We start from the raw sequence: 23238 nt of genomic DNA, 5'->3' as shown, positions 1-23238 counted from the left end.
CTTGCAAGTGTTTTCAGTAAGGAGAGAAAAATGGAGATCTTTCTGTGAGCTCTATGTAGCTCCACGAGTGCTGCTTATTTGACACGGAGCCATGCATACCTCTTCCCTCTGCCTCTGTGAGGCCCTAGCCCGCCTAACACAACAGCTGCTGGAGATGAACTGTGTGTGTGGATGACCACAGGAGTGCACCCTCTTGGGCCCTCTGTTTTGGTTCTTAAGCCAGGCGATTGTGGTACTATGTGTAATGGTCCTGCTGTTCCCAATGAAGATAGGACCCTATGGACTTTCAGAGACAATGGTGGCCTGCTGAGGGAAAAAAAAGGAGTAAACCCAGTTGTTCACCTATTTTGTTTTCTAAACTGAGTAGTAAAGTACATTTGACTTAGTCTGAGTATATTCAAGAAATGTGGTCGACCCTGTGAAATATGAGATTTCTGATCTCTATTGTATTTGGCAAGTGTCGCCTACTTATAGTTTATAATCGAGTTAGAAGATTTTCTTCTTGAATGTATGTGGTGCTGGGAGAAGGTTTTCTTAAATAAGGAAAATAGCCTTAGGAGTTGAAGTCTGGGTGGAATTATAATTCACAATTTGCCGGTCACATTTCACATGGTTGTTAAACTTTGGCTCCATACCCTCTTTGCTTAGAGTGGTCCTTAAGCTTATTGTATCTGGATGATGTACGTTCAGTTTAACCTGTGTTTTGTCCTTCATCTGCCTGTGGATCTCCAGTTCCCTTCCATTTATTTAGAAAAGTTAAAAGGGACTTAACCACCTCAGAAGGCCTTTTGAATAGTTGCTCATGTTTCTTATTAACTTGTGAAGCACTGAATGAATAGTTGTAAGAATATTTTGCTTTTTACTTTTCTTTTAGCACAAAGGGTACAGACTCTCTACATACTTCTCCAGATATAGGAGGGATGGGAAAAAGGATGGCAAGGAAAAAGAGTTCATATCTATATAGTTTTTGCTTGTATGGGTGTTACCTATGGGTATTGAAAATTTGTGAATGAAATCCTTCCCAAAACTTGATTTGTGCATTGTTGATATAGACATAGAGGAGTAAACCAAACTGTCTTAGTGTTACGTAGTCCTTTTTACTTCATCTGTTCCTCAGACTGCCTTACTTTATAATGTTTTCCCCCCACATCTGAAATTTTTAGTGTGCACTGTAAGTCTGGGCAGGACAATCTTTTGTCAAGGGGATTACTTTAAGAATGGTTAGTATCTCTGGTATCCATCCTCTTTGAGTTTCCCAGTCCCCGTGAAAACCAGATGCTCTCTGGGCAGAATTAGACCATATCTCCCTTTGAGGGTCACAGAACCTCAACCCTCTCATAAATATGAGCATTGTGGCTCAAACCTGAAATCTTAGGACTTAGAATGATGAAACAGGAGGATTCTGTGAGTTTGAGGCCAGCATGAGCTGCACAATAAATTCTAGACTAGTCTGGCACTACAGAGTAAGACCTCATTTCAAACAAAATTAAAGCAAAGCCCCAAGAGGACAGCAATCCCCCTAACCTGTAACACTCTCTGTACGTGTTTCCATTGTAGAGGAAGAAGGATTGACATTTAAATGGCTAAGAAGTATTTAAAAAATATTCAGTGTCAGTCCTCATCTGAGAACAACAGACTAAAGCCATATGGCACAACACTGTGCTCTTCCAAAATGACTGAATTTAATAGAAAGATTGATACTAAGTTGACAAGGACTTGTCAGCTGGGAGTGGAAATTGGCATAGCTTTTGAACAAGTATTTAAAATAAATATAAACATGTAAATACATGCTCAAGAGAATGAGTACTGAAGTCTTCCTGTCTATTCCCATACATACTTGTACACACATGTATTTGTGAGTGCCCACAATTGATAACAACAGACCCAAATGGGAAATAACAGATGTAGTATCTGAATGGTTAGGTTCGGTTTCCTCACAGAATAACATCCAACACACAATGCGAAGACTCAGCTACTATATATAACAGCACTGAAGCACTGTATAGTAAATAGTAAGACAGTTAGATCAAATGAACAATACTATTCATTTTATGTGCAATTAAAGAATAGGCATGGTGACAGCAGTCATAATAATTGCCAGCCGTGGGTACTGTGATATCACCTGGGACACTCTCTGAGGTAATGAAATTTTTTAAAAAAATTTATTTATTCATTTATTTCTAATTATATGTATTATGTACATGTCTCTATGTGGGTATGTACATGAATTCGGGTGACTGTAGAAGCCAAAGAGTGTCCAGTCTCCTTGACACTTGAGTTGGGGGTGAGTAGCCAACAAGGTGTTGGAAACTGAACTGAGGTCCTCTGCAATAGTAGTACTCGCTCTTAACCTCCAAGTCATCTCTCAAGACCTCTTGGGAATGTTATTAATTATGACCTTGATAATGACCACATAGTGTATGCGCACTTGTATTTCTTCTCTTGTTTGTTTATTTTTGAGATTGTATTTTAATTACAACATTTCTTTCTCTTTCTTCCACTAAACCCTTTCATATAACTAGCACACTTTAGGACATTTAGCTGTGTAGTTCAGATGGAGACATTTTAGTGTATATAAAATAAATAGAAGAAAGTTCAAAATAGAATGAATCTTTAATTGTGATGTTGGAGAAAATATGCTAAGATATACACCAACCAGCTGCTGAAGAAAGCAGGAGTCTTCCTGGCAATTGTGAGTGTGTTCAGGAAGGCCATATTTCAAGCAAGGTTCCTAGGGTCAGTTGGGGCAGTGGCAGTCAGAGTACTGGTGGCCCAACATGACCAGAGTAGTGGAAACCAGGGGAATCTTCATGCCCCTCCCCCTACCAGCTTGCCTGTTCTATTTACACCTGTAGGTCTCTCAGTCCTTCTCACTTGTTTCTTTTTTTTTTTTATTAACTTGAGTATTTCTTATATACATTTCGAGTGTTATTCCCACTTATTTCTTTTTAACTCATAGTTTCTAAGTCCCAAGGCATTGTGGTTAAGGCTGCTAGCTGTGGTAAAGAGGTCCAAAGGAGAAGCATTGGAAAGCATATGGTTGCCTTAACAAAGCAATTGTTGTTATAACGGAGGCAGTTAGACATGACTCAGAAAATAGAGGACCTTCAACCTTGACCTGACAGCCAACAATGAGGCTGGAATACAGATGCATTAAAACCCTTGTAACAAAGGAGGAATTGCTAAGAAGTGGTCATGGAGTGTGTTGTAGAAAAGCCACTGGATAGAAGAAGGCTAACAATTGTAACCATGAAGAGATGTGAGGGAGGAATAGAAGAGTAGAGATTTTGTCCAGTGTTTCGGATCACAACTGGCTGGCTACCCAAACCTCAGGCTTTACTTGGATCCTGTGATAAGGTCTTTGCTTGTACTGTGTAAGCTCCAATTGGACTTGGCACTCTTCCTGGTCCTTCATGGTGGTTTTCTTAAGAAGAATGAGTTATGGGGGAAAAGTTTCAATTATATGCTGCATATAAAAGACTGTTATAGCACAGTACACAGCTTGATAAAGAATAGGACCATCAGGTGCTGGACCAGGTCTTCTTCTGGTTGTAATTTAGCTGTTTCCAGATGCATCCAGTTGTCACTCTGTACATCTTATAGAACACATGTGCACTAATTTCTCATTTGTACATCATGCAGCCAGTTACATTTTTGTCACTCATATTAACTAAAAACACTGACCAACATCCAACATATACTCAAATGAAAATGTTCTCATGGAATCTAATACCTCATACAATGAATATACACAACGAAAAATTTAGAAATGTTAAAAGTGTATGGCTTAGAGGAAATATCTATAATGTAGATAACTATGACTTCTTAGAAATTCTTCTAGAATTTATGTTTCAATAATATTTTCTCAAGTAATGATTTATCAAAGGAAGTTTTTGACTTTGATGTGAAGATTCTGTAATATTTTGCTATCATTGTGTCCAATCTTAATTTAGGAAATTAATAAGTTTAAGACGCTCTATAAAAGGATTGCAGAAGAATTCCTGATGGAAAGACATAAAAGTTACTTGACATAGAAGCGCTAACAGCCAACATCTGTTAATTGTTAAGTTTCATTGCCCACACTGGATCAAATAAAAATGGCTACTAGTTTTTCATTTTTAATGTATTCTTTTTTTCATTTTTGATTACCTTTACATGGGGCTATGAAAGCTTTTGTTTTATATTTTAGTCACCACACTTGTATCTTCTCTTTCAACTCCTTCTGATTATCTCTGGGATTGGCCCATGGGGTATCACTGTTTCTAGGCATAGTATTTCCTTTTACTTTATTCCAGAATCTTCTACTGCTAGGTATTTCTGCCTGGGTTTTATCATATGACCTTGAACTGTGAAACTGAATCCCTCACCTTCTGGCATTCTCCATTTAATGAAGCCTTTCCTCTTTTCTCAGACTAAAGCCCCTGACACCTGCGAGTCCTCTCCATTATTTTCCAGCCTTTGGTTGCCCAGTTGAATTCCAAGCCATGTCAGTAGTTCACTTTTAAAATGAACTGTGCCCTCCTCACCTCCCTGATTAACCAGTGTTAACCACACGGTTCATCACAAACGTCCTATTTACACTACTCCTTCAGTGGCTTATTTTATATCCTCTCTTCACCAAGCCATGTGCTGGCCAGGCCAGGTGAATTACCCTGGAGTCTGCTGTTGGGAACACTGTTTTCCTAATCTCCCAACTAATTACCTTACTGAACCTTTTCCCATTCAGTGGTGTCATTTGCCATTTCCAGGATCCCTTCCCCTGGTCGATCTCTTGTGCTCATGCTTTTGTCTCCACCCATATGACCATGTTTTCTAACCCAGTCCCATCACTAACCACCCCCCCCACACACACACCTTCTACCCTGAGGAAGTCTCACATCCTCCCCAACACTACCTCTAACTTCTTTTGGTAGCTCTTGACTGTCTCTATAAGCAATTTCAGAACTGAATGTCAGTTTGTGACAGTTCTAGTTTAGGTAACATGTATTATTCTTTACAGCTTTCACAGTTCACCTTTTTTTATGCACATCTAGGATGTCAATGCCTCCAGACTGAGGATTGCTGCCCCCCTGTATACTCCATAGTGCTTAGAATACACCAACACAAAAGCTTTGTAAAGGTGACCCTGTTGGTCAATTTTATCCGCTAGTACATTTTCAGCACCTAAGACAGAACCTGGAGTATAGTATATGTATCAGAACTAATAATACAACTGCGGATGTTTAATAGAGATTCAGTATAAAAGTAACTTTTATTGACCAGGTGAAATCGTTGTCTCGGAGACTTACTGCTAAATAAGCTCAACTTTTCTTGTTCTTTCTGAACTCTGGCTGGCTGGTTCAACTCAACTATTTTGGCTCAAAACTCCTCTTCATACTACTTGATCCAAACCGGCTTCTTGCGACTTCTGACCGAATTGCTCTGCTTGGCCTCAAACTAACTCTGGCAATCTGTTCTAATCTTGCTCCTTCTCGTTTTTTGGCTTGTTCTGTCTTCACGTACACTTAGCTTGGTCTCTCTGTAGAGTCTTTTTAAAACTGCTACACACCTTGCACCCTTCCTCTCCCTTGCTATCCTAAATAGCCTCTTTCCTATTCTGTTCTCCTAGGAGTTGGGTGTACCCTATCTCTGACTCATTCTGTCAGATTTTGTTCTGATTCATCACTTTACCTGCCTTTCAATTACACATCACTTTTAAAAATGGCTGCTTCCTTCTACAGACTAACCTTACGTTTATCGTTAAGGGATTAAAGATGTGTACTAAAAGCATGTCTGTATTCTAGCCAGATCAAATGATAATCCATGGCATATCCGCCTTCTGGCTGGACCTTGAAAGTCTTTGAATGTGATCTCTTGTCAGAGCAGCCATGTTGCTGGCTTAAAATGCCTCTGCAATTTGGCCATTGGAATTTTAATTCCTTCAATCCTACTGTTCTTTTGTTAACTTGAACTGCAACTATTACAGTGAGACAGAAATTGAACATGAGTACACCCAGAATCTGCACACTGGGGCTTGGTTGCTCCATCTAAAAGGCTGGTGTTTTCTTGCAGATATTAATGAATGTCAGCTCCAAGGCGTATGCCCTAATGGGGAGTGTTTGAATACCATGGGCAGCTACAGATGCTCCTGCAAAATGGGATTTGGGCCTGACCCTACCTTTTCAAGTTGTGTGCGTAAGTAGTAATCAGTTCGCCTTTCTATATTTTAACCATGTGTCTTGGGGGTTATCTAAAAGAAGAAAATATTCAACTAATATTGAAAATATCGGGGTCGGGGATTCAGCCCTTGCCTAGCGAGGTAGAGCGCTTGCCTAGCGAGCGCAAGGCCCTGGGTTCGGTCCCCAGCTCCGAAAAAAAAAAAAAAAAAAAAAAAGAAAGAAAAAAGAAAAAAAAAGAAAATATCATTAGTAGAAAATGGAAAGAGTAAGGAGACCAACTCAATTTAGTAAACTACATTTATACTATGGGAATTTCTCCATGATGCATTTTTTAACTGCATTCAAAAATACTTCACACTAAAACTCAGAATAGGGCAGAATCACAAGAGGGAACAGACTTGGATGAAAATGAAGAGTTCGAAAGGCTATGGTGGCATATACTTTTGATCCCAGCACTCAGGAGGCAGAGGCAGGTGGATTCCTGTATTCAAGGTCAGCCTAGTCTACAGTATGAGACAGTTCCAGGACAGCCAGGGCTAAACAAAGAAACCCTGTCTCAAAAATGAAAATCAAACAAGAGCAACAGAAGACAGGGGAGGAGGAGGGAAGGAACAAAGGAAGGAAGGAAGAAGGAGAGGAAGGAAGGGAGGGAGGGAGGGAGGGAGGGAAAGAGGGAGGAAAGAAGAATTGAGGGAGGGGGAGAGAGGGAGTTATTTAAATAGGTGTATCAGTCTTTTGTTGTTTTGGGAGATAAAAACAGACTTTTTTTTCCTTCATAAATATTTAAACCTTTAGGCTAAATCAAGCTTGGCCTTCAGCTTCTGCCTTTAATTACTGCAAATCCCGAGTCACTGGAGTCTGTTTTTATGAAGTTTCACTGTACTCTCTCAGTTAGAAAAGCCTGGAAAATCATTTCAAAGTCTGCACATTTCAGATTTTCTGGCTCTGCTCTGATGTCCTCTAAATCTACAAAAGGCCCTCAAAGTGATGCTACTAGTTAAGGAATGTCCCTAGGGTTTTCTTTCCTAAAGAGTAAAGGTAAAAGTCTCCAGTGAAGCCACATAATATTGAAATATGATTTCACCAAATAGGCCATGTCTTCATGAAAACGAATCCAGTATAGTCATTTACGTGATCATTACATGATCTGTCTGACAATTAGGTTTGGAGGCACTTGAGATAAAAAACCTTAAAGAGGATAACCTGTGTGTGTGCATATGCACATGGATATATGTGTGTGTTTGCTCTGCATATGTGCTGTGTACTGACTGTATGCATGTGTGCATTGCATGCATGTGTGTAGCATATGTGTGTGTGTGTGTGTGTGTGTGTGTGTGTGTGTGTGTGTGTGTGTGTGTGATGTATGTGTTTAGACTAGAGAACAACCTCAAGTATCATATCTCAGGTACCATTTATCTTGCTTTTTGGGGACAAGGATTCTCACTGGCCTGGAACTTACCAACTAGGCTAGACTGGTTGGCCAGTGAGTCCCAGGGATACACCTGTCTCTGCCTCTTCCGCACTGGGATTATTAGCAGTTGCCACACACCTGGCTTTTTCTTCCGTGAACTCTAGAGATCAGACTCAGGTTATTATGCTTGCAGGGTGAACACTTTCCAAATAAGTTCTCTCCCTAGCTTTAAATTCAGACTAAGAAATATCAGTCTGTATTCTAATGTCTATGGGTGTTTTGTCTTCATGCATATCTTTGTACCACATGTATGCCTGGTGCCCACAGAAGCCAGAAGATGACATTGGACCTTCTGGAACTGGAGTTGCAGACAATTGTGAGCTGTCTTGTGGGTGCTGGAAATAGAACCTGGGTCCTCTGGAAGAGCAGCCAGTGCTCCACATTAAAAAACAAACAAACAAAAAACAGTATATGTTCATACAAAACTTAAAAACTTGACAGCAGGATGAGGTAACTTTAAGAACCATTCTGCCTGTGCCTGTCCAGCTAGGCACTTTGACTTTATTCTGATGTAGACTTGGTGTTTATTAAGCTGCCTCACATTCGATCGAGTGAAAACAGTCTTCATGAGGACTTGGCCTTTCAGCTTAAGTCTAGTTTATTGTTCTCTGAGCTGTGCTAGAGAGGAAATGAAGTCATGAAAAACTGACAGTCCTGCTTGCTGGATTTAAGCCTTTTGAAATGCTGTTACTAATTACTCCTGTTTTCCTTTCAAAACTGACAAATGCAGATTAGGAAATTGGGCACGTAAGTCTTTTCTTCCTCTCTCGTTTTCTCTCTCTGTGTTCTTTTATGGTTGGTTCTTACCTGAAGCAGAAAGGCACCTAACCAGAGGGCATTTTGGAGTTTGTTAAATTAGACTATGAAGTTTTCATACAAGGCACATTTGAAAACCGATGGAAAGATTTGGAATGTTAGGGAACAAACAAAATTGTTGATAATATCCAGATAATTTAGAGGTATCTTTCAAGTACTTGGAACTATATAAATGAATATTTAAACAGGTTCTAATGTAAGCAGTAATTATTGTTAAAAATAAAACAAAACCTTTGATACAGTGTTTGTTGTAAGTGCAGTTTTATCTTACACAGTCTGGTTAGAATTCTCACAATGAAGGTTGCACATTAGGTAAACTTGGAGAACCAGCCACAGACTGTGAGAGTTTGACAAGATCTCATGTCTAGCATGAAGGGCAGGCATCCAGGTTTTAATGAAATTGTAGAAACCTGCCAATGTGAATCTTGAAACACTTGCACAGCTCTTTAGAATGTATTTTCCTTGCCATTGCCCAAATAATTCTGAACTTATTAAACAACCATCCATTCTTATTGGAAAAATAAATAATTCAATTTTACGGGTCAGCTGCAACAGCTGAAATGATAAGTATTAAGTGATATTTGTGGCTAGTAAAGTTCCAGTTTAGAGCTCGGAGGTAAAACTGGGCCCTTTACCAGCATGGAGGTCACAGATGTGTTTCTTTCTTTCTTTTTTTTTCTCTGTGAATTTACCACGTGTGCTATCATGGGTGTGTGTGTGTGTGTGTGTGTGTGTGTGTGTGTGTGTGTGTGTGTGAAATTCCTTAAGAATTTGTGATTTGTACCTATCTGTCCAGATTTGTTGATGAACTATATAAAGAAACTGATGAGGGGTCTATAGCCAGTGGAAAGAATCAGGGGAGAATGTGATGTTCTCAGTGAGTGGGGACAAATAGTGTATCCTTCACTGTCGTGGGACAGTAGCAAAGAAATTGGGAAATGAGCGAACACACACACACACACGCATGCACATGCACACACGCATACACACGCACACGTACACACCCCAGAGCTTGAGTGTGCAAGCATGTGGTAGAGACAGCATTTGCTTAAGCAGCATGAAATTGGGGTATATCCGGGCCATATAATGCGGGGCTAACTCGGTGAACTCTTGAGAAGTGTACTTGGCAGTCACTAAGGAGCTCTGGGAAGCTTTGGGAAGCTCTGGGAAGCTCTCTGTGTTCCCGAATGCTGCTGCTTCGAGGTAAACACCCCCTGCATTCTTTGACCCCACCTAAAGGGTGCAGTCATTTGTTCGTCTTGCCTAGCCCGCTCTCTGCCCTTTGACTTCCTGTAGTCAAAAAGAAGAGAGGAGGAGAGAGATGGCTGAGAGTTGCTGGCTCTTCAGACCTGTGCTTGTGGTTTAGGGAGCTGGACCAGTATCCTCCCAGCCTGCGCCTGCCTATCTTGTGGGGCAAAGTGAAAGCTTGAGCTTATCACAGTCATGTGAAGAAGAGTAGACTAAATCGAGGAAGATTTTCTACCTTCTGAGCTGCACTCGTTTTTCTGCAGGTTTTTATGCCTCTGCTGAGATTCAGGAAAGTACCCCAGATCAAAACAAACTGCCTTGAGGCGTTTGATGTTTTGTATGTTTTCTACCCTTGAACTTGGAGTTATTTGACAGACACAGGAAGCCAAGGAGGAGAGGTACTCAGGAGCTTCTACCATCACCCTAGAGGTTATGAGACAAGAAGGGCAAGTCCTTTCTAAAACGTCAGTCACATTTATATGATTTCTAGTTAGTCTTCCCACACACACTTTATCAAATGTGTAATTATTGTTCATGTCACACACACTAGAAATTAAAGCAAAGAGTTCTAGAAACTTCTTCAGATCACATAACTAATAATCAAGAGTCGAGATGTAAAACTATGATTTGGGCAGCCAGATTTGGGGTTCTAGGTCAGCAGTAAGGAAAACTGCAGTCCATAAATAAAACCAGCCTACTGGAAATATTTATTTGTAGATAAAGTTTTATTGGTACGCAGCCATATCCATGTGTTTGTTGTCTAAGGCTGCTTTTGTTGTAATCATAGTGAAGTTAGGCAGTTGGAACAGGGACTGTGGGTCTGACAACACTTAAAATTCATACCCTCAGGCCCATTACAGTAAAGGTGTGCTGACCGTTAAGCTGAACAGCCGTCTGGTAGAACGTTCAGAGGCAGTAGGAACCTTTGCATCCAAGCTGCCTGAGGAAGACATCAGTCAGTACAGACGGAACCATTACACTGCGCTAAGCTTTTTTTTTTACTTTTAGTCTGTGACCTTTGAGCTTTTGTAGCTTCCTCACACAGAAGCCAGAGCGTGGGCAGGAGAGGGAAGGTTCCAGACAGTTCTGTCTACCACTTCTCTTAAAAGCCACAGCAGAGTTGGCTTTAGTAGGCATACTTTGGGAAGGCTATTTTGCTTATTTTGTTCTGTTGGGTTTCTCTCTCTCTCTCTCTCTCTCTCTCTCTCTCTCTCTCTCTCTCTCTTTTCTGCATGAGAGATTGAACTCATGGCCTTCGCATGCTTTACCACTGATCCACACCCTCAGTGCTTGTGTGGGTTTGGAATCTTCAGGGATGTTCTGTTTTTTCATCTACTTCCCATCCTTCAACCCTTGTTGAGTTCACTTATAATATCTTTCTTTTCTTTTCCTTTTTTGGGGGGGAGGATGTTTTATTTATTCACATTTCAAATGTTATCCCCTTCCCTGGTTTCCCCTCTGGAAACCCCCTATCCTATCCTTCCTCCCCCTTCCTCTATGAGGGTGCTCCTCCACCCACCTACTCACTCCCACTTCTGCCCTAGCATTCCCCTACACTGGGGCATCGAGACTTCCCAGGACCAAGGACTTCGCCTCCCACTGATGTCCGACAAGGCCATCCTCTGCTACATATGTGGCTGGAGCCATAGGTCGTTCCACGTGTAATCTTTGGTTGGTGATTTAGTCCCTGGGAGCACGGCAGGTGGTGTCTCTTTTTTCGTGGTTGAACTTCTGTTACTAAGTAATGGTTGAGATGGGCACACATGGACTTGATAGAACACAGAGAACTGGGTTTTGTATTATTATAGGAGTCTGAACATACATTCTGGTCTACTGTGTGCCAAGGATTTAGAATATCATAGGGGAGTGTGCACACTGACCCTATTCTTTATAAGTAAGAAAGTGGAGGCTTGGCCAGCACATAATTTAGCATTAAGCAAACAAACAAATGAACAAACAAAAAACCAGAACCAACAGGATAAGTGTGTGTGCATGAGCCAATTCCTTGAAAGAAATACCCCTCCCATAGAAAAAATAAATACTAGTGAATATACTTTCTTATATGTTAATGCATACACTCATAAGTGTGAACATGCATGCATATCATACATGTTTTTGCATAAGTAAGAGGAGGTTGCATTGATTTCAACTGACTGGTTAGCATAAGTACAGAGAATGAAGGGTCTAAAATCTACAGACTAGGTGGCAGACTTTCCACTGGGGAAGAGCTGATGTAATAGCTCGCTCCTGAAAGGAGTTGACTGACAGAATTTATTTTTGTTCAATACAGATCAGTATTTTTTTTCCTGTAAATGTGTGAACAGATTGGATGAAGCCCACTCATATCATAGAGGATAAACAGCTTCAGTCAAAGTCCTCTGGCTTAAATATCAATGTTGTGTAAAATAACAATAAAACCCAGACAACACCTAAAACAACAGACATCTGTATCCGTTTAAATACCGTATTGCTTAGCCTTGTTCATACACAAACTTAGTTATTATTTCCAATCAGAATGAGTTTTCCATAAACCCATAAAATTGTTATGTAAATGAAAATGTGAAAAAAAGGGTCAGGAAAGAAAAGTGCATTAATTATCTTTATTGCATAGTGCTGATAAAACACTATAACCAAGGCCACTTAAGGAATACAAGATTTAATTTGGTTTACATTTCCAAAGGGTTAGAGTCCATAGTGTTGGGGACAGCAAGTCAGCAAGCATCAGGCATAGCAGTAGAATCAGAAAACTGGGAACTCACATCTTGAACCACAAGATGCATGTGTGTATGCATATCTCTCTCTCTCTCTCTCTCTCTCTCTCTCTCTCTCTCTCTCTCTCTCTGTGTGTGTGTGTGTATGTGTGTGTGTTTGTGTGTGTGTGTATGTGTGTGTGTGTGTGTGTGTGTGTGTGTGTGTAATCTCAAAGCAAAAGCTTTACCACCTAAACTTCCCCAAACAGCACTGCCAACTGGGGACAAAGTTTTCTTTTTTTTACATTTTTTTTTATTACCTTGAGTATTTCTTATATACGTTTCGAGTGTTATTCCCTTTCCCGGTATCCAGGCAAACATCCCCCTCCCCCCCTTCCTTATGGGTGTTCCCCTCCCAACCCTCCCCCCATTGCCGCCCTCCCCCCAACAGTCTAGTTCACTGGGGGTTCAGTCTTAGCAGGACCCAGGGCTTCCCCTTCCACTGGTGCTCTTACTAGGATATTCATTGCTACCTATGAGGTCAGAGTCCAGGGTCAGTCCATGTATAGTCTTTAGGTAGTGGCTTAGTCCCTGGAAGCTCTGGTTGCTTGGCATTGTTGTACATATGGGGTCTCGAGCCCCTTCAAGCTCTTGCACTTCTTTCTCTGATTCCTTCAACGGGGGTCCTATTCTCAGTTCAGTGGTTTGCTGCTGGCATTCGCCTCTGTATTTGCTGTATTCTGGCTGTGTCTCTCAGGAGCGATCTACATCCGGCTCCTGTCGGTCTGCACTTCTTTGCTTCATCCATCTTGTCTAATTGGGTGGCTGTATATGTATGGGCCAGCTGTGGGGCAGGCTCTGAATGGGTGTTCCTTCTGTGTCTGTTTTAATCTTTGCCTCTCTCTTCCCTGCCAAGGGTATTCTTGTTCCCCTTTTAAAGAAGGAGTGAAGCATTCACATTTTGATCATCCGTCTTGAGTTTCATTTGTTCTAGGCATCTAGGGTAATTCAAGCATTTGGGCTAATAGCCACTTATCAATGAGTGCATACCATGTATGTCTTTCTGTGATTGGGTTAGCTTACTCAGGATGATATTTTCCAGTTCCAACCATTTGCCTACGAATTTCATAAAGTCGTTGTTTTTGATAGCTGAGTAATATTCCATTGTGTAGATGTACCACATTTTCTGTATCCATTCCTCTGTTGAAGGGCATCTGGGTTCTTTCCAGCTTCTGGCTATTATAAATAAGGCTGCGATGAACATAGTGGAGCACGTGTCTTTTTTATATGTTGGGGCATCTTTTGGGTATATGCCCAAGAGAGGTATAGCTGGATCCTCAGGCAGTTCAATGTCCAATTTTCTGAGGATCCTCCAGACTGATTTCCAGAATGGTTGTACCAGTATGCAATCCCACCAACAATGGAGGAGTGTTCCTCTTTCTCCACATCCTCGCCAGCATCTGTTGTCCCCTGAGTTTTTGATCTTAGCCATTCTCACTGGTGTGAGGTGAAATCTCAGGGTTGTTTCGATTTGCATTTCCCTTATGACTAAAGATGTTGAACATTTCTTTAGGTGTTTCTCAGCCATTCGGCATTCCTCAGCTGTGAATTCTTTGTTTAGCTCTGAACCCCATTTTTAATAGGGTTATTTGTTTCCCTGTGGTCTAACTTCTTGAGTTCTTTGTATATTTTGGATATAAGGCCTCTATCTGTTGTAGGACTGGTAAAGATCTTTTCCCAATCTGTTGGTTGCTGTTTTGTCCTAACCACAGTGTCCTTTGCCTTACAGAAACTTTACAGTTTTATGAGATCCCATTTGTCGATTCTTGATCTTAGAGCATAAGCCATTGGTGTTTTGTTTAGGAAATTTTTTCCAGTGCCCATGTGGTCCAGATGCTTCCCTAGTTTTTCTTCTATTAGTTTGAGTGTGTCTGGTTTGATGTGGAGGTCCTTGATCCACTTGGACTTAAGCTTTGTACAGGGTGATAAGCATGGATCGATCTGCATTCTTCTACATGTTGCCCTCCAGTTGAACCAGCACCATTTGCTGAAAATGCTATCTTTTTTCCATTTGATGGTTTTGGCTCCTTTGTCAAAAATCAAGTGACCATAGGTGTGTGGGTTCATTTCTGGGTCTTCAATTCTATTCCATTGGTCTATCTGTCTGTCTCTGTACCAATACCATGCAATTTTTATCACTATTGCTCTGTAATACTGCTTGAGTTCAGGGATAGTGATTCCCCTTATGAATATCGACGCAAAAATACTCAACAAAATTCTGGCAAACCGAATCCAAGAGCACATCAAAACAATCATCCACCATGACCAAGTAGGCTTCATCCCAGGCATGCAGGGATGGTTTCATATACGGAAAACCATCAACGTGATCCATTATATAAACAAACTGAAAGAACAAAACCACATGATCATTTCATTAGACGCTGAGAAAGCATTTGACAAAATTCAACACCCCTTCATGATAAAAGTCCTGGAAAGAATAGGAATTCAAGGCCCATACCTGAACATAGTAAAAGCCATATACAGCAAACCAGTTGCTAACATTAAACTAAATGGAGAGAAACTTGAAGCAATCCCACTAAAATCAGGGACTAGACAAGGCTGCCCACTCTCTCCCTACTTATTCAATATAGTTCTTGAAGTTCTAGCCAGAGCAATCAGACAACAAAAGGAGGTCAAGGGGATACAGATCGGAAAAGAAGAAGTCAAAATATCACTATTTGCAGATGATATGATAGTATATTTAAGTGATCCCAAAAGTTCCACCAGAGAACTACTAAAGCTGATAAACAACTTCAGCAAAGTGGCTGGGTATAAAATTAACTCAAATAAATCAGTTGCCTTCCTCTATACAAAAGAGAAACAAGCCGAGAAAGAAATTAGGGAAACGACACCCTTCATAATAGACCCAAATAATATAAAGTACCTCGGTGTGACTTTAACCAAGCAAGTAAAAGATCTGTACAATAAGAACTTCAAGACTCTGAAGAAAGAAATTGAAGAAGTCCTCAGAAGATGGAAATATCTCCCATGCTCATGGATTGGCAGGATTAATATAGTAAAAATGGCCATTTTACCAAAAGCAATCTACAGATTCAATGCAATCCCCATCAAAATACCAATCCAATTCTTCAAAGAGTTAGACAGAACAATTTGCAAATTCATCTGGAATAAGAAAAAACCCAGCATAGCTAAAGCTATCCTCAACAATAAAAGGGACAAAGTTTTCAAATGGTGCAAACTGTAGGGTACATTTCCCAATTACATCATCACACAGCAGATATCCTGAAAATTAACGGGACAGGTAAGCTGTAACTCCACATTTTAGAGCCAGCCATGTCCCTTGCATCTTCCGCCGCCATATGACTTAATTATTCAGAATATTCTCAGAGCCTCTAACCTGGGAAGTCAGTCCTGTTGGAAAGGTGAAAGTGTGGATCTAAGCAGGAAGGGCAAAAAGTTGGATCGAATCGTGAGTACCAGGGGCTAGAGGAAAGGCAGATTGGGATGACATCATGAAAAGAGAAGAGATATGGCCAAGATGGGGAAACAGACAGGAGGCCACCAACCTGCAGCTGACTTGGCAGGGTTGACTCGGACCCAATTTGGTCCTGTAGCACTTAGCCCAGCCATGCATGCACTAAGAGATGCACACCTGGAAGGCAAGGCTGCATCCTGCTCTCAACTCTGCCTCATGTGCCAGGCGCTTGAATGAAGAGCACTCACTACTAATTTATAGTAGAAGATGAGGGTGAGGAGATGGAGTTGGATGGTAACAGCTTGGCTCCCTTTGCAGCATAGAGTGAGGGCTTTAGACCTTGCCTGCTCTGCTGTGCTTGTGGCCTTGGGACTGTGTATCTCAGCAGATCAGCAGCCACTCCCCCTGTGCCATGTATGTTCTCTGGCTTTGGGTGAGAACCCCTGAGTTTCCGACGGCTCTCCAGCTGCTGGTTTGTAGTACTAACCATGCTCCTGATTTTCCATGGTGCCTGGACCTTCATCAACTGTTGTCTTAGTACCAATTTTTACCCCAGTCTCGGAAAACAGTTTGTCAAAATTGTGATTAATCATAGATGTCTGGGTTGGTTGGACAGCTAGCTGTTAATGGAAATGTTTAACTTATGCACACATTCCTATACTAATATTTGTTAAAAATAGAATCCAGACAGAGACAGGAATAACTAGTTAGAGTATTTGGTGCTCTGACTCTGATTTAGTGAATGGACACATAACAAAAATGAATGATTCCCCTAATCTAGATGGATTTTCCTTAAAGCACGGTTTTGCATCCATGCTGTTAGGACCATCTGGCTTTAACTTTAAGTTGATATGGCTCGTTTCTTCAGTGACATCAGGCTTGTCTCTCTCTTTAGCGGATCCCCCTATGATCTCAGAAGAGAAAGGGCCCTGCTACCGCCTCGTCAGTCCTGGGAGGCAGTGTATGCACCCTCTCTCTGTTCACCTCACCAAGCAGATCTGCTGTTGTAGTGTGGGCAAGGCCTGGGGCCCACAGTGTGAGAAATGTCCCCTCCCGGGCACAGGTAAGTCATAACCAACTATATGCACGTGAATGTTCCCAGCTACAGGAACAAATGACTTCAGCAGCTTGGGTTACTTTAGGTTTCTTGAGTTTAGTTTTTAATGGCGTTTTGTGTTTGTATTATTTCTGAAGAAAGCCTAGTTGGAGAAGCTCAAGTCAGATAAGAAAATGTACATAGGAATCCCCCATTATTTATGGTCTTCTCTTTACATGTTAAGCTAAGAAGATAAACCCTTGTATTTTATTATCAGCTTCTAGAACTTGAGAACTGATATTTAAGTATAAGAACCAGTAAGCTGTATTGGGCTGTGTGCTTTCCTTGTGGTTCACTGCCCACTGTTTAGCTTTATAGTAATGGCCTAGTAGACATTTGATTTATTTATTTGGTTATTAAAATTGCACTTGATTTTTCTAATGGGAAACACAAAGAATTGTATTCAATTTTCAATTTACTCTACAAAGATAACTCCAGAGATCCTGCCAAAACCACATTGAACTGTGAAGGGCGTCAAGTGTTAATAAGTTGAGTACAGTTTGGTTCATAATTACCTGTGCTCTGAGAGCATACATTTCTCTAGATAATGTAATTGTACCATGGAATCAATAAACTCCCAAGCGGAGTCAGGAGTTCAGTGGTAGAAAACTGAGACATGATCTGCAAGCATCGGGCATCATATGATCAAGGAAGGTGTGGCCTCTATTTCACTGGCATGGTGTAGCTGCCAAGCATCACAATGAATTGCTTACTTTAGAGGAACTTCCCTTATAAGAAAGTGCATTAAAACTCCAGGGCCATGTAGTGTTTTACAGAACATTGTGTAGTAGATCACACAAAAGTAGACAGGATTTAAATGTCAATTTTAGTATCATAGTTCACCTTTGGTAGTGGTTAGAGTCAAAAGGAACAACTGCGGCAAAAGTAACAGTTTATTGTCGGTGAATTGATAGATTGCATGATTTTAGATTCCATCCATTGGCACTAGCACCCTCCTGTGCCTTCTACCACACTCATTACTAACAAAGCTTTGTCATTCATAGGCCCCCATGTCTCCTTAAGGTCAATTTTGGCCGAGTTTTAATCCTTACATGAAGTATAACTAAGATGAGGAAAGCCCATCAGGGCTGCTTCCCAAACTACAATAACTAAATTGTATTATGATATCAATCATAGATTTTTTTGTATTTACGTTTTGCTCATGTGATGATTTTAATCAAATATGTGCTTTGGTAGAAAACCATCCTTTGCTCTGGAACTATCCATTTTTTTTTTTAATTAAGAATTCTCTATCCTAGTAGATTCCACAGTTGAGTGGGTGAATCCTCAGAAATCAGTATTTCAGCTTTAAGGGAATATTGTAGAGTTTCCTTTTTATTAAGGACTAATTCTAGGCCTGTACATTCAATAGATGATTTTTTTTTGGTTTGGTGAAAATGAAAAATGACTTATTTTACTTTTACTTTTAAAAGTAGAAACAAAGACTTACCATAAGTCCCCTTGTTTGCTTTTGGCAATTTGCTTCCAACCCCAACAACCCAGGGATTATGTGGAATTTGCATCTGTCTGCCACACTCCACCAGCCCCAGGGTTTGCTGTTGGAGGTCTGCAAATCACACATTGTACCCAGTCCACTCAGAGGGGGGAAAAGGACATTTTAAAGACATTTTTTTTCCTGACAAGGGTGATGATTACAATGGTACAGAATGTCCCATTGTCCTCTGCGCAATAAATCTGACCAGATTTGCTGGTTGTCCTTGACCAGAGCTCTCTGTGGTCACACACACAGATTGGTCTGGCATGTACTTCTTGCTTTGGCTTCTGTCTGTAGCCTCTGACTTGTCCTTATGGTGTGGCTTTCTTCTCAATACCTGAAGGTCCTCTTCAAAAGCAGTTGTCCCCTCTCTGCCCCTTCATCACCAGTAACCCCATGCCAGATGTAACATGCTGGCTGAGTCCTCTGGACACAAGTCAGGAGGGTTTCAGAGCCCCATGTCCCTGAATATAGTGAACCCCTTCTTGTCATTTAACTTAGATGTCCACTGAGTTCTTCATTAGCAACCAGTGAAAGCACAAAAGCAGGGGGGAAGGAGAAAACCTGACTATTAGTGATATTACATACTCACATGTTAGTAGCTGTCACCTGTACTTAAAACGACTCCTAGTATATTACATATCTTTTTATGTAGTATAGTTTACATATATAATGTAGTCTACATAGTAGCATATTGGCTGCTAGCATATACATACAATATATAAAATTCATGCTAAATATATGTTCTAATTTGGTAGGATAAGGAATTAATAGATGAATAAGTGTTTAAAGTAAAAGTTGAAATTTTCTTGTAAATATGCAAGTCTATCAGAAATTTAAGCAGTCTGCTTACGTTTTGCGTCTGTTTCTGAAGTTTTGAAATGTACCTATATTAGCCATGATTTATTAAGAGATATTCATCATGATATTTTCCTCTGTTAAATGTGTACTGTTAGATTTTTAAAAGGAATATTTTCCCATCCCAAATCTAGCTGCTTTTAAGGAAATCTGTCCTGGTGGAATGGGTTATACGGTTTCTGGCATTCATAGACGCAGGCCAATCCATCAGCATATAGGTAAAGAAGCTGTATTTGTCAAGCCAAAGAACACTCAACCTGTTGCTAAAAGTACTCATCCTCCACCTCTCCCAGCCAAGGAAGAGCCTGTGGAGGCCCTGACCTCCTCGCGGGAACATGGGCCGGGAGTGGCAGAGCCTGAAGGTGAGCCTACTTGTTGGGTGTGGGTTCTAGCCATCCATTTCTGTGTCTGTACTTTTGTGTTTGTTTTTTGTCCCTTTAGAGCATGGCTCTTATCCTTAACGATGGTGACATTTTCAAGTGCGTAATTCTTTAATGGGTGAGGAAGCTATACTGGGTGATGTAGGATGTTCAGCAGTGAATGTTCTTTGACTTTTATGTCACACACACACACACACACACACACACACACACACACACACACACACACACTCTATACTAAAAAGGTACCCGAACATTGAATACATCCTTAGGTCCAGTATGGACCATTTTCCCTGATTGAGAGTCACTGCTGTGGTGTGTGTACCTACCAGGTAACAATATTCCATGTGAATTCCAGAGCTACACTAGCTTAATGTTTACTCCTGGAGAGGGATTTTCATCTTCAGGGAATAGTGCAGGTTCATTTCTGTGTCCAGATTTCTGGTGCATAAAGGAGAATCCACAGGCTTAAACACGTCGAAACATGGGCTGAGCTTTTGGGAGGTGGTAGCAGGCAGGTATGGGATACTGCCAGGTTACAGGCAGGAAAGTAGGAACCTGTCAGTTCAAGAATCTGGGAGGGCCGGGGTAAAGTCCTTTCATTTACCCTGTGAGAAATTCAAGACATAGACCTGACTTGTTGCATGTCATAAAAAGTGTATAATGGGACCCATGACTAAGGGCAGAAAGTCTAGTGATCTCTAGTTTTGACAGTCTCTGCAGCCCTACCCCTTCCCCAAGAGAGATTTTCTTCTCTCCTTAGTGTATAGTGTATTCTGTGTGATTACCACAGAAAAGACTTGTTCCTGAAAAATGGAACAGTTTTGGGTCTATAAGAAATGTATCTATTTCCTCACAAAACGTAAAAATAAAACGAAAAGCTCTTTTGGCGTTTGCCATTAATTCTTGGGTAAAGAGTTGCCCATTCATAAATCATGCGGGAGCTTGGCATAACCTCCTTCCCTAGTGGCAGGGGTTGTCCTGAGCTCTGAGCATTGGCGCCTTCAGGCTTATTTCTTCCCACTGGTTCACTCACTGTGCTGTAATTACTCCTGGGGTAGGCAGAGCAAGTAGGACCTCACGTGATATTGTCTCTGTCGACCAAGGTCAGCAGATCTCAGCCCGTGGGTCACAACCTCTTTGGGGGTTGAACATTTCTTTCACAGGGGCCTCCTAAGACCACCCCGCATATCATACCTTCACACTGTGGTTCATATCCATAGCCAGCTTATAATTTTGAAGTAACACCAAAACTAATTATGTGGTCAGGAGTCACCACAACATGAGGGGGGGTTAAAAGGCAGCGTTGGGAAGGTTGAAAACCACTGGGATAGGTTGCTCATCCTCTGTCTCTTGAAAGGAGATGGGTACAAGTATGGTTGCCTCTCGAATTCCTTAACAATGGGTTTCATAGGGTAGAAAGACAGCTTCCTCCCATCAGAAGAATAGTGTTTTTAATTTATCTGGTAGGCTCATTTCTTCCTGGAATTAATGCATCCAACTTATTTGCTAATAGTTAAGGAGACAAAGTGACTCAGAAAATTCCAAGTAATAAACAAAGTTGTTGACTAGTGCTAGGAATTGCTTAATGAAAACAATCATTTCAAAAAATACAAAGACTTCACCCCACCACAATAACACGGCTGATTGAGTAATACTTAAGTTGCTAATTATATTGATGCTAAGTTACAATTGCCTCTTACTGGCTTATGAGGTGTGGCTTTTGTTCCAGTGAGTGAGCATGAAAATAATCAGAAGCCTTCGTTAAAAACTGGATTATGTTAAAAAAATGCAGTACCCATTTTCATGTCTCTATGAACAATGTCATTCTCTTTTTTAACACTGACATGAGATGGATTTCTGAACCCTGGAAACATTGGTTTTCTAAGACACGGGAAATACCCCAAGCCCAAGATTAAGCATTAAACAATGTTTCCGGAAGTGTTTTCTTTAAACTTGAGGTTCATTTTCTTAATTTTGAATGAACGGCTCTGAACCTTTGATCTCTGAGCCTTGGTAGCTGAATACACAAAAAGTTCTCCCTCACTCATTCCTAAAATCCTCCCATGTGGCAGGTGATTGGCATTTTGCATTTGACTTAATTTGCTTTGTAATTGGGCCGGGGAGATGCTGGCTTCCTAATTCCCTTTGAAATCTGAAGTCTGATGAGTGGGTTGTGCTCCCTGTACTAATTCTCATCTCTCTTTTCTGGTTTTAGTGGTAACAGCACCTCCTGAGAAGGTAATTCATTCACTGTTTTAAGTCTGTTTTCTTTTTGACTTGAAGACATTTTTTAAGGATATGTATAGGTCTTTGTTGTTGTCAACTTTAGGACATTCATATTAGAGACCATTTACTGTAAGGAGACACGATTCATCAATACTACCGGTAGGATTGTCTAAATGAGCATGTTCTTCTCAGTGCTCAGACAGTGGTAGCTAAGAGATTTTGAGGATGTGGTGGGGAGCACCAATCCACTGCTAAATTGTGGAGAGAAGAAAAAAGATAAGCAGAATTCAGAGTCGTCTGGTTGTGGTTTTGGACTAACTGTGGGAAGAAACGCTCTGCTGTGTGCACGCCATTGGGTGTTCTCAGTATGCTATCAAAGTAAGCCAGACACTAACTAATTCAACTAAAACTTAACACCAAACATTTGGATCAAATTAGATTAAAATGAGATGAAATTAGATTAAAAACATTACGTGCCCTTGAAGGCCACAATCAAATACTTAAATGTTTTTTCTTAGAAATCTTAGAGACAATTTCATCAGTATTGGGTTTAGCAGCATGAGGTAGGAGTAGGACTAGTGAGACTCAATAGCAGGAAATGGGAACATTTGCTGAATTGATGTCCTGTTTATGTAACACTGCATCTTCTCTGTACCCTTGGAATCTTTATTTGATAATATGAAAATTATATAGCTGTTAAATGGTTTTTGCTTATATATCATTCATCCACTTGCCAAAAATATATTAGGTATTAACACTTATATGGTAGATAGATAGATGCAGAAATAAACTATTTTAAATAGTGTTTCCTCTGTTAGCGTATACCGTATGTTCTCATATATGCGTTATGAAAATCCCGAAGAAGAAAACGATGATTGAGGAATGATTTAGACATATATTGGGAGATACCGTGCCACACTGAGCCTGAAAGAAATCCAGCAGATTTGCACACTTGGCTTGCACAGCTGTGGCATCTTGAAAGATAGGTAATATGCAGGAGCTTACAATTCTATGGATTTGGGGTTCAGCTCTTGATGACACAAGGGAGAAATCATCCGGCTTCTAAGTATGCCAGGAAGCTGCCTAAACAAACCTATTACAACTCAGCTCTGTCCTCTTTGATGGTGTAGTTTATTGTAACTGTAAGTGAGACCATGAAAGAAAAGATACTTCTCAAACAATGAGGAGAAGAAGTGAGTAAGGAAGAGACCTCATGCCAACCCGTGGCCCCTACCCGCCCACACATATAGGTGAAGATGCATGGGCAGGCACAAGTGTGTGTGCACACATGTGCTAGTGCA

General features: G+C 40.8%; 1 protein-coding gene across 10 annotated transcripts in view; it reads left to right on the top strand.

The window, feature by feature from the left end:
• The window catches only part of Ltbp1 (latent transforming growth factor beta binding protein 1), a 395722-nt gene that overhangs the window by 258734 nt on the left and 113750 nt on the right, over positions 1 to 23238 (top strand). For 7 of the 10 annotated variants that reach the window (XM_063262385.1, XM_063262387.1, XM_063262389.1 and 4 more), the window contains 4 exons: positions 6052 to 6174; positions 16775 to 16942; positions 19463 to 19690; positions 21927 to 21949. In XM_063262385.1, coding sequence (XP_063118455.1) covers positions 6052 to 6174; positions 16775 to 16942; positions 19463 to 19690; positions 21927 to 21949 — 542 coding nt within the window. The remainder of the gene's footprint in view (positions 1 to 6051; positions 6175 to 16774; positions 16943 to 19462; positions 19691 to 21926; positions 21950 to 23238) is intronic. The other 3 variants (XM_063262388.1, XM_063262386.1, XM_063262393.1) reach the window with 1 other exon arrangement.

Source organism: Rattus norvegicus, chromosome 6 (assembly GCF_036323735.1).
Source record: "Rattus norvegicus strain BN/NHsdMcwi chromosome 6, GRCr8, whole genome shotgun sequence".
In the NCBI taxonomy this organism is placed as follows: domain Eukaryota; kingdom Metazoa; phylum Chordata; class Mammalia; order Rodentia; family Muridae; genus Rattus; species Rattus norvegicus.
The sequence above is the reverse complement of the archived record's forward strand: the minus strand, read 5'-3'. Positions and strand labels throughout refer to the sequence as shown.